Genomic DNA, 13,277 nt, shown 5'->3' with positions numbered 1-13,277 from the left:
ACTTTGTTGTGTTTTAGCTAATGTGTCGTTGTATTTTAGTTGATTTTGTTGTATTTCAGTTAATGTGTCGTTGTATTTTAGTTAATTTTGTTGTGTTTTAGCTAATGTGTCGTTGTATTTTAGTTAATTTTGTTGTATTTCAGTTAATGTGTCGTTGTATTTTAGTTAATTTTGTTGTATTTTAGTTAATTTTGTTGTGGTTTAGTTAATTTTGTTGTGTTTTAGGTAATTTTGTTGTACTTTAGTTAATGTGTCGTTGTATTTTAGTTCATTTTGTTGTGGTTTAGTTCATTTTGTTGTGCTTTCCTATTTGTGTTGGTGATTTGCACTTCAGGGCCAAAGTATATTTATTATATATATCAGTAAAAACTGCAACACACTAAATGTGGAAAAAAAATTAAGAGAAAAAATACTTACAAACATGTCTTTGAGGGTGTATGTGGAAACAAAATACAGGTAATACAAAAAGACTAATAAAGATGTTAGACGTCACATCACCTGAAAAGAAGTTAGAAAAGTAAGTTTAAATGTAGGTAAATGGCCAAAACAATTGAATAATAATAAGAAAATAAAGAAAAAAAACAATAAAGAAAGAGAATAATATAATTAAAAATACAACAATAATGCTAATAATTGTGATAATTAAGGAAAAAACAAAAAACTAATGGTAGGAAAGAAATAAACATGACAGAAATCAGTAGATTGAGGGCAAATAAGCAAAATGTGAAAAGTAAGGATGACTATTTTAGACCTGTTGGTTCTCAAACTGTGGTACGTGAACCACCAGTGATAAGCAAGCTTCCTCTCACTCAATACTTTAAAACCTCTGCAACTAAAAACTAAGGAAAACAGTCTTCAACAATTGATTTCATTCATGAAATATTTAATAAATCTCTTATTATCAATTTACCGTGACATTATTCATAAAGAAAAACATGAGCTTATAAGAGCTTCTGTCATAGAGAACAGTTCATTTCCCTATAATAAAAATTTAAGAGGATATTAAAGGTGTTTCTGTGTTTGTGAAAGTTTTGCATATTTTTACTTTTTCATTGTAGATTTCTAAAGTCTATTCTATAAATGTAAACATACAGTTTTAGTTATTGTATTGATAGACAGTATAAAACATTTGGGTCAAGATTAAAAATAAAAATAAAAAATAAAAAAAACACATTCAAAACCATTAGTAGAGAAAAAAAAGGTAATAAAACTAACAGAATCATGGGATTTTATCATCAATCTTTTACAGGCCTTTTAATAAACTGTGTTTCAAAACTGTTCTTGAGTTGTAATGTTATTTATTTATCCATTTAAACCATTTTTTACTCTTTTTTCTTTATCTTTTACCTTTGTTGTATTTTCAAAACCGCTCTGAAGTTTAAACTGGGACATGTGTGGGTTTTAAAATTATACTCAAAATTTTTGATCCAAATACATTTTATTGGCACTTTTTAAAGGAAACAAATCAGAAATACAGTACATACCTAAATATTATTACACTGGGGTTAAAAAAAAAAAAAGAAAAAAAGAATATAGCTAACGTGTGAAAACTATACACGGCCTCTAGAAACCCTCAACAGACAAAGAAACAGGTCTGGAACTATCAAAAAGACAGACGTCTGCAGTCGTCTGCGTAAAAACGTTCAAGTGATTCTAAAAGTCGTGTCGCAACACAGTCATCATTTTAACAACTTTAACCCTACGACGTCAAATAAGAACAGCGCCACGGCAGGTTTAGTGCATATAAAAATCACCAGCACGTCGGACTTTAATGCTAATACAAAAAGTATTTAAAACAACACACACACACACACCCGCACATGTGCACATATCGAATGTGTATGCACCGACACGACATACACAAAAAGAATACTTACACACGCTCAACATGGATGCCAGCAGAGGTCACGGGGTCATGGCGATGAGTCCATGCTACGCAGAGAAAGCGTCATGCTCTCGAGGTTACAAATACAATAAAGACAACCTTTAACATGTTTTCACACGTTTTTGAATTAGCATTAAATAAAATAAAGCATATAAAAAAAAAGGGAATTTAGTGTAAAATGTCAAGAAAGGCTTTCGTATTGTTCCAACAGGCATTAACATGTTGACAGACATCCATTACGATCACTGACGCTTTGGTAAATATACATAGTGGCACAGTTAAGATACACGTGGTATTAAAATCTAAACCTAAAATAAAAAGGTTGATTGAATTCAGTCCCTGTGTTGTTTTTTTTCTCTTCCAGGGAGAGTCCTGGGAGATGTTTGTGCATTTGCATTAGAGTGGCTTCAACCAATTCAACCGGTCAAACTACCACTTTTATATTTAGATATTCCTCTTCCTCCCAGTGTTGCAAACTGTGCACGGCGTTGTTCTATTTTCCTACAACGACGTGAACAACGGGAGTACGACTCTGGGAGTTGGACGGTATTGTTCGGAGTCTGCCTCGTAAAAAAGAATCAAACACAGGCGTCAGAGTCAGGATTTTTGAAACCTTTGTGGATGTTCTTGATTACACGCCTGTAAATCAACAACATCGCGGTGACTCATCGCGCACATGAACACAAACCGCCTCTGTGGCGGTGTGCGCAACAGTAGAGCCGCTGTCAGACTGAAGAGCCAAATATTTGAAGTCTCTGAAGATTCCTCCACACCAGCTCTCTACTGTCCCGAGTGATCTCGTCTGACAACGCAGCAGGAGAAACTCTGGATTCTCCCGCTGCAGTAAACGCGTCTTACTATTGCTACATCCAATTTGACTCCAATTTCTGCTCTGGATATCCACACACGCTGTTTTAGTTTGAAAACTCGTTCACGTTGCTGCGTTTTAGCGAGACGATGTCGACATTGGCTCCACGATGGGTTCTTATCAGCCACAACTCTGCCATCAGCTGTGAATGAGAAGCTCCATGAACACTTTCAGACTTTAGAAGCAAACACCCGCACGCGAGTGTCCGCTGTACCTGAATCATTGCAGGATGTTGTTTATCAGATCGGGTGGGGGGACAGGCATCAGTTTTTAAATAAAAATAAAGCGGTGTGGATGTCATCCCCCCCAAATGTGTGAAGGACAAAATCTGTGGCTTAAGTGTCTTAAGTGTAAAAAGAACCAAACCAGCCCTGCTCTTGTGGTTGTAAAGATTCTGCAGGATATGTGGTTCGAACCTGAGAAATGCAGGCACAGAGTACAGAGGGGAAAGCCTGCATTTTGTTTTGTTTTTTTAAACCTCTGCAACTAATTTGGTTTATCAAAAACCCGGCAACAGAACTCTTAGTATCGTGAAAAAAGAAGGAAGTGTAGAATTGGCGGGCAGTTGGGCGAGAGATTGAGAGTGCTTGTGAAAAGATCACTTCAGGCGACGGAGGCAACTTTGTCACAGTTGCTGGTGTAGAGGACGTCCGGCCTGTCGTTGTCAGAGTTCTTCCTGTTCCAGCAGGGAAGAGTGAGCACGAGGAGGACGACCGCTCCGAGCAGCACGCAGCTCCCGCTGAAGTAGAACGCCAGGTCGTACGACTGCATCCAGTCAAAGAACCAGCCTGAGCAGAGACGGGGGGTGGGGGGGGGTGGGGGGAGACACAGACACTGTGAGCTCCAGCAGCAGAGATTTCTGACAATGACGACATTTTACATTCCAATATAGTTAATCACGCGCCTCTCTTGTGTTCTCTGCCTCTGCTTGATTTCACATTTGGATTTTTTGAAACATCTCTTGAAGACATGACCTGGCAACAAGGTTTATCTCTGCACAAAGTAAACTGTAGTATGTTTTATATTCACAAACTTCAGACGTCTGAGGCCACAAAGAAGTGCACATTAGCAAAAATGTCTAGAATAAATTGTCATAACTAATCCTTATTCTTAATAATTGATAATTGTTTTTGGTCACATTTGCAACGTCACTGTCTGCCTTCAAATCTCAACTCCATTTACTGTGTTGAATTTCTCTTGTTTTATTTTTTCTTATCTTATATAAGATGTAAAGTGGCATTGAGTGTTTTAAAGGCGTTTACAACTAAAATGTAGTATTATTATTACCTCCATTACCCCTGGTCAAAAACATTTATAATACGGGTTTAAAATGGGTTTTGACAGCTTCTGCTCTAGGAATGCAATAATCTGTTGACGACGTTCATTTCTGCTTCATTTACTCCAGTTAGCACAATCCAAAGCTTACTTTAAAAAACATGGCACAGTATTGCTCACTATTGTTTATGTTCATCTTACTTTTACATTTTGTTTCAGTAAATAACAAAATTAACAAAAAATATTCGATTTTTTTATTTTTAAAAGTATAGATTTTTCTTTGGTAAGATAATAATTTGGCAAATTGAAGAATTTATATTTCCCTGTCTCAGGCCCACCTGCTATACCTTTAAGGTCCACTAGTGGGTATCTTCCCACACTTTGGGGAACACGCACTCTTACCTACAACCGGGGGTCCAAGCATGATCCCAAGTCCTCCGAAGAACATGAGGATGCCATGGGCTTGGGTGAGTCTGTCCAGGCCCACTATGTTAGTGGTGATGTAGGAGGTGAGAGACCAGTTTCCAGAGAAGAAACCATGAAGAGCAGAGAGGATCTGCAGCCCGACGTACGTCTTAGTGACGGGGAGGAGGAGCAGAACCACTCCACCTCCAAACATGGTGAACGTGTACAGATAGATGCTGTTGATCCACCGGATGTCCACCAGAATACCGAGCACGAGTTTGCCCACACCGGTGGCGATGGCCCCTATCGACACCAGAGGAAAGATACTAACTTCTTCAATGAGTCCCTCACTCTGCGCCACATCCTCTATGAAGAGCACAGGCGGGAATGCCCCCAGGCTGAACAAGAACACGGCGAAGCAGTACGCCACCATGGCTTGGTCCTGCAGGATCTCCGACGTGGACTGCATGTACCTGGAATAAGCCTGCTGCTTCTTCTTGATGACCTTCATGATGGCCAGCCTGGTGAGGAAGCTGCCTTTCTTCTCCATCTGACTGGACAAGTCCTTGGCGTCCAAGGTGATGAGCAGCTCCTTCACCGCCACGGTCGTCTCTGGACTGGCTGCGGTGGAACCCGCTGTGACGTTCAGGTCGCTCGCCGGGGGCTTCTCAAAGAGCTGCTCCTCCGTATTTCGCTCCAGGGCGGCCTTCTGCTTGAGGTAGTACCTCGGCATGTAGAGGGGCCGCATGAATCCTCCACAGGCCATGAGGTTGAGAGCTATAGCACCGATGATCAGCAGGCAGCCGTCCAGGCCGTACAGCACGATCAGCTCGTTCTGAACGGTGGCGTAAAGAAACGCTCCGATACTTGTGCCTGGAGAAAGACAGAGGAGTTTTTATCGTCCCAGACACGTGACAGGAAAATCAGTACAAATCTATTATATAACGTACTTTTCAAAGGAGAGCATTCATTTTTATTTGTAGAAAAACAATAGTATCATGAAGCGATAACAGCAGTGCACCATGACCATTAGTTAAATCACTAGGGGTCAGCAGTGAAGGATGTTAAATCCCACTTCAGATTCATAATGGACTGACTCAGACTAATAAACGTTTAATCAGTGGAGGAGCAAATCAAACCCATGCACGATGGAGAATGACGTCACTGTGACGCCCATCTATTGTGACGTGAGTCGCTCTAAGACATCGCCACTTTTGTCAGTGAGTCTTTTAATACTTGAGCCAAAGAAGGAGGTTTGTTGACTCTGAAATAACCTCCATCATGCAGAGGGCGCTCCTGAGGATGTATGCAAAATAAACTGGAGCCACACTGATGATCCACTTTCCTTGTTTCGATTTTTTTTCTTATTTGAACTCCTACCAGGAAATTAACCTCATTTGTATTTCTTTGTATTCTTTGAGAGCTGTGTGTGTGTGTGTGGGCACTGGTGGTGATCGTCCTCACATTTCCATGGTTACCATCTTCTTCGGACATCTACGCACACATGGAAAGTATGACCTTAATTAAGTCAGTGAAACTGCAGGAACATGAGTTGTCTCTGCAGCTCCCAGGTTTCTTAGTTGCTCATGGTATGGTTCGGTTCGGTACAGTTTGGGACGGTCTAGTCACTAATTCCAAGTTCCTACTCTACCTTCCAAACCGCTGTGATTCAGAGCAGAGAAGGTGGAGCAGTACCTGTGGTGACGATGCCGAGGGCGAGGCCACGTCTCTTGTCAAAATACTGACAGGTGATTGTCAACGTGGCAGCGTAGACCAGACCGCAGCCCAGGCCTGTGGTAGGAGAGAGGACGAGGACGGGGACAAGGACGGACAGACGAAATTGTCATTAACCCGGGTGGAAGAATTTTCCTGTCTAAATATGAGAGTTACATTTCACAGACACAGACAGAAGGATGTGGCTTTGGATTGTGAGATGAGGGGTTTCTGCTTGCTCCCTAGTTTACTCTGAATGTCAAGATTTATTTATAAAGCACATCAAAGTGCTGAATGGGCTCAGAATGTGAGTGAGTAGTTGTTTGTTTCCATGTGTCAGCCCATGTGTGACAGACCCGTGACTTGTCTAGAGTGTCCCCCTCCCTCTGGCATGATGTGAGCTGGGACTGATTCCTGTCTCCCTGCAACTTTTAAACATATAAAATGATTTATACTGTAATTATCTGCATGTGCAATGCAGTGTGACGGATCTTGTTATAATAATGAATTTACAATGTGCTTAAATCTGCTAAAAAGTTCAGAGGGTTACAAGGCTTCCCAGACATTCAGCAAAACATTTAAGATGGAAACGAGGAGCTGTAAACAAGCCTCACGTGCATGCACGGCCACAGTCTAAGGCCACGTCTAAAAATAAATAAACGACTGTCTTCAAATACACATGGCCTCCAGTCTCCAGTGCCGCCTCTGCCAAAATGCCGTGTCGACGTTGAAGGGTTCACTGGGATTAAATGTGTCTGGTTTGAAGTGTCATTTAAAGCATCATAACAGGTGGTTTCGGGCCCATGAACCTGTCAAGACTGTCAATAAAGAGTCACACTGGGCTATGACATACGACGCCTTTACATTATTCAGTTCTAGCACGATAGTACCTGCTAGTACGAGGTTCCAAGTGAGATGAAGCCGTGATAGATAACTTTTTTGGGTTTGGTAACATTTCCTTTGGTAACAACTTTGAGTGTCCAATAATGTCTTTTATGTCTTTCGAAGAACTGGGCTGCTGCTAACACTTGTGATGATACATTTATACAGCTATGTAAACATCAACCATTTTTCAGATCATAAGGGATTTAAAAAAGAAAATGTCTGACATCTGATCCAGTATTTTTCTTTTTGCTTTAACTTAAATCTCTCCTATTAGCCTTAATGTCACTTATGTCTGTTTTCTGCAACAGTGACATAAAGTACTTGATTTACAGCACAAATAATCTGTTTTATTCAGTATTTTATCACCATCACTGGTTTTTCTATCCTTAGAAATGTGGACACATCAGGTGGTTGACATGTGATTTTCTCCCTCCTTTTGACAAAATACAACAGGTATAAATACACACAATCATTTCAATTACTATTAAACAACAACGTGAACCTTATCATAGTATTTATATCATATTTACACAGACACTCGCACTCTCACCTGCCCCTGTTTAATGACTGGAGAGTGTTGTTTATGTTTGAAACACGGTGTTTGTGTGCTGATAATCTGCCTTTAATTTTTGTTTATTTTATCCGTTTTTATTGTTTGGCTGTTACTCTTATCCACATTTTTATGTCTTTTAATTCATTTGAGTGGCTTTGGATCCATCTTATTGCCTCACGTGAGATTCTGTGCCTTTTATTTATTGTGTCTTTTACGTACGGTTCACTTTTTGGTTCACGGTGGTTTTGTCTTAAAAGTGATTTACAAATAAAGTTGGATTGGATTAGATTCTATTCTAATGCTCGGTCTCTCCAATCTGATTTTGTGTCTGTGCATTTATCAAGTTTCTTAGATCAAAAATTAGTGAAATGGTCACGGCTGATTGGTTAAAATAATAAAATCAGTCTACCTCGACTTAATGGGACACAACGGTGATTCCATCTATGGTCTTACCCGTGTGTCTTCCTACCATTTTATCTTTACGATTGTGATTAAACAGATACTGGTGAGGGCACAGAGGTTTTCTGCTGTGCAAAGCTCAACTGTGCGACAATGTATCAGTGTCGTTATGTAACAAATCATTCAAGTTGGCACAGAATGGGTATGATCGTTTTTCCTTTTAATGTTATATCATAGGTAAACCTGGCATTTGCCCCCGATTAGTTTTTATGATTATACGACGTGTGGTGACATTTTCATATGTTGCTGGGCGGGATAAGAGGCTTAGTTCACTCCCATGACCAAATGAGTGACGAGACCTCCCGTGTAACTGTTGTGGATTTCTTCAGCGTTAGCTTTGAAGTGAAGTTACTGTACAGTGTAGTAAGAAGTATTATATAATAATCATTTCTTACCGACCACAATCCCGTAGGAAAAAATGAGAAACTGCACATTCGGAGCAAAGGCACTGAGCATGAGGCCACCGGCCACCATCACGCCGCTGAAGATGGTCACGGGACGGGCACCGAAGTTGTCCACACAGGCACTGCAGATGGGACCTGAGTGAGAGGAAAGAAAACAGGAGAAATAACACGAGGACAGTTAGGAAGGAGAAGAGACTGCGTGAGAGCATGGAGTATAAAAAAATCCAAGGAACAAAGGAGTTTAAAATACGTTCACACAGTCTGTGTTCCTCAGAAAAGCAGTGTTTACATGTACTGTTTGCCTGCCCACACACATTTCCTGTGTGTCCTCCTCTCGTTCCACTTACACGCTTACTGTCCTGTCCACAATAAAATAAACACATAAATAAATAAATAAATAAAGCACTGAAACCTGCTGTTTGAAAAACCACGTTTGTTCAGCAGTTTGAGTCCCCGTGCAGCCGCTGCACGCACACACGCACACGCGCACACACACACACAAAGCATTACAGAGTCCAGACAGAGGCTGAATGACAACAGAAATCCCTACGTTACGCAGAACAGTGTGTGTGTGTGTGTTTTCTCAGATGAATCACAGCCTTCCTCACAGAGCACTGCAGGGTCTGGGGTCGCGACACTGCCACATCTCATTAGGGTCAAAGCGGGAGGCTGTGAGCGGCGCTGCCACATCAATGGAGACGATGACGTGAGGAGCGCTGATCTGGTTTCACTGCGACACTTTTACACAAACCATCAGCTCTACCTAAAGCTGCAGTATGTAACTTGGTGAGTTTTGTGAGTGATGTAATTATTGTGATGGAGTTTGTGAAAAGAAATGATGCAACATAAACAAGTTTGCTGCGTCCGTCTTTCATGTGAAAACAGGCTCTGAAGAAGAAAACCTATAAGCTCTGACTGACCGAGGGAGCACTTGTGTGTATACAGCAGCAGCGCAGAGGGGGGCAGGGGCAAGAAGTGTTTATCTGTCTAGGGCTGAAACAATCACTTGACCAATTGATTATTAATTGATTACTAAATGAATCGCCAAGTTTTTTGTCTGATTTTCTGGCTTGCAGACAAAACGAGACATTTGAGAACATTGACACGTATATAGAATTAGATTAGTGTCAACACTTTTTAAGAGGCAAATAAAATATTGACTTAATCATTCAAAAATATTGTATTCCACCGTTTGCGAATACTCTTGTTCTCTGTGCGATTCTGACCATGGGCGGGCCTTAGAAAGCTGATTGGCTAGTGAGCTTTGGAGAGACAGCTCAATGGACCAGAAGTAGTCACAGGCTTGGAGTCGCTGTCCGTGTGAAACCTTTTCCCAAGGTTTTCCCCGTCGTCATCCGACAACATAATTGTATCTAACGTTTATAATCCGACAATTGTTAAGATACTTACAAAAAGAAGTGATATTTGCTTCGTGAAAAAACATTTTCTCACATTTTATTTACCAAACACTTCAATTCACCAATTCACTGTCCCAGTCTTTGTCATTGTTGTCAACATACCGTTGTTTTTAAGAGATTGTTTGCGGTTCGGCCTTAAACAGGCATGTAACACTTAGGATTTAAGAGCTACTGCTTTCAGAATAAAATCAACTTGCTCAACCACTGCCTGAGGTTGTAACTTGTATATTTAGTCCCTTTTTTTCCCACCACACTTACGTGATGTACATTACATACTGAGCCATGTGGTGCAGCGTTTCCTTGTTGATTACTGAACACATATCCTGAGGTTGTTGAACTCGTCTTATGATATACAGTATCGTTTACTGTCTCCACCCTGCCCAACGGCAGGGCAGAACAGGAGCACTGCAGCTGTCTTGACAGCTAATGCACGTGTCCAGGACGCGTTAAAGCCCCAAGGAGATATGTGTCAAGTCATGGTTTTCACTTCACCCTTTTAAAAAAAGCCATAAAGAGTCTCTCTCTCTGTCTGAATCAAAACAATAACAAAAGACCTGGTTTGGTGACATCAGGAAGTAGCGTAGCTGCATGAGCTTCAGCTTCCTGATTAAGTGACTGATCCTCTCAGGTATTTTTCCCAAAGACGCTTTGTGTTTTTTGTGATGTGAACCCCACACAACAATCAACATTTTTCTGAAAATGAGTCCTGGCTGTTTCAAAGTTTCTTTTAAACTATGTATGTGAAACATTACAGCATCACTGTGAAGCAGAATCCAATAAACACTTGTTGTTTTAGAGGTTTAATAGAGAAAACATAAACAAATGATGATAACGATCACCGACCCTGTGACCCTTCAATACAGACACTGAGCATGGCTTTGAAATGCTTACTGAGTCATGTTTTATTTGACTTATTAGACCTTATACCCTTTTCACTTTCCATTTACGATAAGGTTCAGGATATAAATACTGCATATATGCACCTTTACAGTTTGTCTTCCCTTCTCTCTGGATTGGATTAAAGGTTATAATCATAACAGGCCACTGTTGTTGTTGAATGACGTATGTTTTATTTGTGTGGTTGTGAAAGGTTTAAATAAAAATAGTATGGGATACTTGAGTAAAAGTACATGTATCTTAGCAGAAAATGACTTTGGTAGAAGTTGAAGTCACTTTTTATAAAATTAAAGTTAAAGTTTAGGACATTTACTGTACATTACCAACTCTTCTTCAGATTTTATTTGGTAGCAATGAGTAACAAAGGAAATGTAGTGGAGTAAAAGTAAAAGTTGCCAGAAATTTAAATAACAAAGTCAAGTACAGATATGTGAATTTTCAACTTGAGTATTTGTACTTATGTTAAATAACAACACGGATGGATGACTTGCACTTGCTGTGCTCTCCCAGAAAAATCAATAAGAGCAGCTCATTGTGCACACGGAGCTGCAGAGTGTCCATCTTTATGACAGCATTAGTACCTTTCTTGTGGACGCAGTAAAAAACACGACAGTGAGAGGAACTCTTAAAACACCTGTAGCTATAGCAAATACTGTACATCCACACATGATGGGGTTTAATCACCGATGACGGTGATACAGTCACTGTAGTGATTTGACTTTGAACTGAATTGTATCTGCTGTGTTATCAGTGGCAAGGAGAGAGTAAACATGTATAAAGCTGGGTGATTTATTGCTCGGCGCTTTTAATATACAAATATAATATCTGGCCCCCTCATGTCAGCAGAGATTGTAACAACACTGATGCCAAAGCATCAATTCACTGCTCAGCATATACTGAAAACAGTGTGTGTGTGTGTTACTCACTGGCTATTAGTCCCACACCAGCCACGAGGGAGCCCACCCAGGCCGTCATGCCCTTGCCCTCCTGGAAGGCATGCAGCCACTCCGGGTAGAGGACGCCCACCGACTGTGGTGACCCGTAGGCCAGGAGCTGCGCCATGAAGGAGGCCACGACAATCGCCCATCCCCAGCCTCCGTCCACGACTTTAGTAGATGGAGCCATGATGTGGAGTTTACAGCTGTGGCTTGGATGGACAGAGCAGGGGATCCTGGAGAATAAAACAAATGAAAAGTGAGCGTTCGGGAGCACAGGAAGAGTCATTTCCTGCACGTGTTCTTACGCAGAGCCGCTGCAACAACTATCCTGATTCAAACATGCGGGTCACCTGTGTGAGCTCCTGAACTCACTGACTGCAACTTTAACACATGCTACTGCTGCTGCTGCCAATTTTATTCCTTTCTCTATAACCACACCTTAGAGGGGAAAATCCACCACCACCACCAACAACACCACCCCCTCCCCCACGTCTCCATCCTAGAGTCATGTAATGTAGTGTATCACTATACTGTCTGTGTGTGTGTGTGTGTGTGTGTTGCCTGCTCCTTGTTCTGTTTTTCATTCCTCTTTCATGGACAATTTGTAGCCAAAAAGAAACTTCACAGAAAAGAGGAACCTCCCCCCCCCTTAATCATGCCTATGGTTCTTGCTGAGTCAGCATTCCCAACTAACGACCGTATCCTTTCATCGCCTGTCTTTTTTTTTGAAGAAATTCCCTATGAAAATGACATTTAAATTCACCGTCATCATCACCATCAATGGCGGCAGCTTCTCTTTCCATCTTGTTGCTTGAGCACAAACAGGCGCGTGTTGTTTTTGTTGTAGAGAAATCACATGCGGCACGGACACAGACTCACCTCAGCATCAACAGCAGCAGCAACAGCAGCAGCAGCAGGCGCGCGCACAGCTGCGAGCTCTACACCAACTTTCCATGAAGGAGGATTCTCCCGTGAAAATCCCGTGTCGTGCGTGGGATCAACACAAATGAAATGAAGGAGAGAGCATCGTCCACGGATGCTGCTCTGAATCGTGTGTGTGTGACAGGAGAGACAGCGTTCTCTTTCGTCAACAATGCGCTTTGTGCGTCAGTCAGCCGGCCCTTTATATCTGGCACTAAACCGGTTCAAAGCTGTTCCTGCTGGTCCGACAGCAGCAGCAGCAGCGGCGGCGGCTGCAGCTGAGCGCGCCGCTTCCTCTTTTGCGCGCCTGGAGCGCACACGCGTAAATCAGAGATGCGGCTCAGCTACTCTCACTCTTACTGGTTTATACATCATTTTAACCTCACTTAATTTAAAAAGTACACACAATAATAACAACAAGGAGAGTGCACATGTGTCAAGACAAAGGTGTTTTACCTGGTGGTGGTTGTCCGGGTTGTACAACACAAATCAGGCTCTTTACTCCAAAAAACATCTAAGAATAAAAAAAAGTTGTTAGAAAATAACAAAGTATATAAAAGTGTAATAACTGAAGGCACTGAAGCTTTGTTCACTCCTCTAACACAGTGTGAAGGTGCTGGGTGACTGAAGAGACAGGCACCGCTCTCTCTCCAGGA

The 13,277-nt window shown here is 41.4% G+C and overlaps 1 protein-coding gene across 2 annotated transcripts; it reads right to left on the bottom strand.

Moving 5' to 3' along the window:
- Positions 1 to 1,497: 1,497 nt before the first annotated feature.
- On the bottom strand, positions 1,498 to 13,277 carry LOC122782217 (monocarboxylate transporter 9-like). Of its 2 annotated transcripts, none has more exons than XM_044046484.1 (6): positions 13,078 to 13,277; positions 11,689 to 11,933; positions 8,439 to 8,582; positions 6,129 to 6,224; positions 4,431 to 5,306; positions 1,498 to 3,541 (listed from the first exon to the last, which is right to left on the bottom strand). In XM_044046484.1, the coding sequence occupies exons 2-6, from the start codon at positions 11,885 to 11,887 to the stop codon at positions 3,357 to 3,359; spliced, it is 1,500 nt and encodes a 499-aa protein (XP_043902419.1). In that variant the 5' UTR covers positions 11,888 to 11,933; positions 13,078 to 13,277; the 3' UTR covers positions 1,498 to 3,356. The 2 variants fall into 2 exon arrangements, with proteins under 2 accessions (XP_043902419.1, XP_043902418.1); XM_044046483.1 differs by lacking the exon at positions 13,078 to 13,277 and adding an exon at positions 12,580 to 12,852.

This window comes from Solea senegalensis, linkage group LG15, assembly GCF_019176455.1.
Source record: "Solea senegalensis isolate Sse05_10M linkage group LG15, IFAPA_SoseM_1, whole genome shotgun sequence".
Lineage (NCBI taxonomy): Eukaryota > Metazoa > Chordata > Actinopteri > Pleuronectiformes > Soleidae > Solea > Solea senegalensis.
This window is presented reverse-complemented; position numbering and strand designations above follow the sequence as displayed.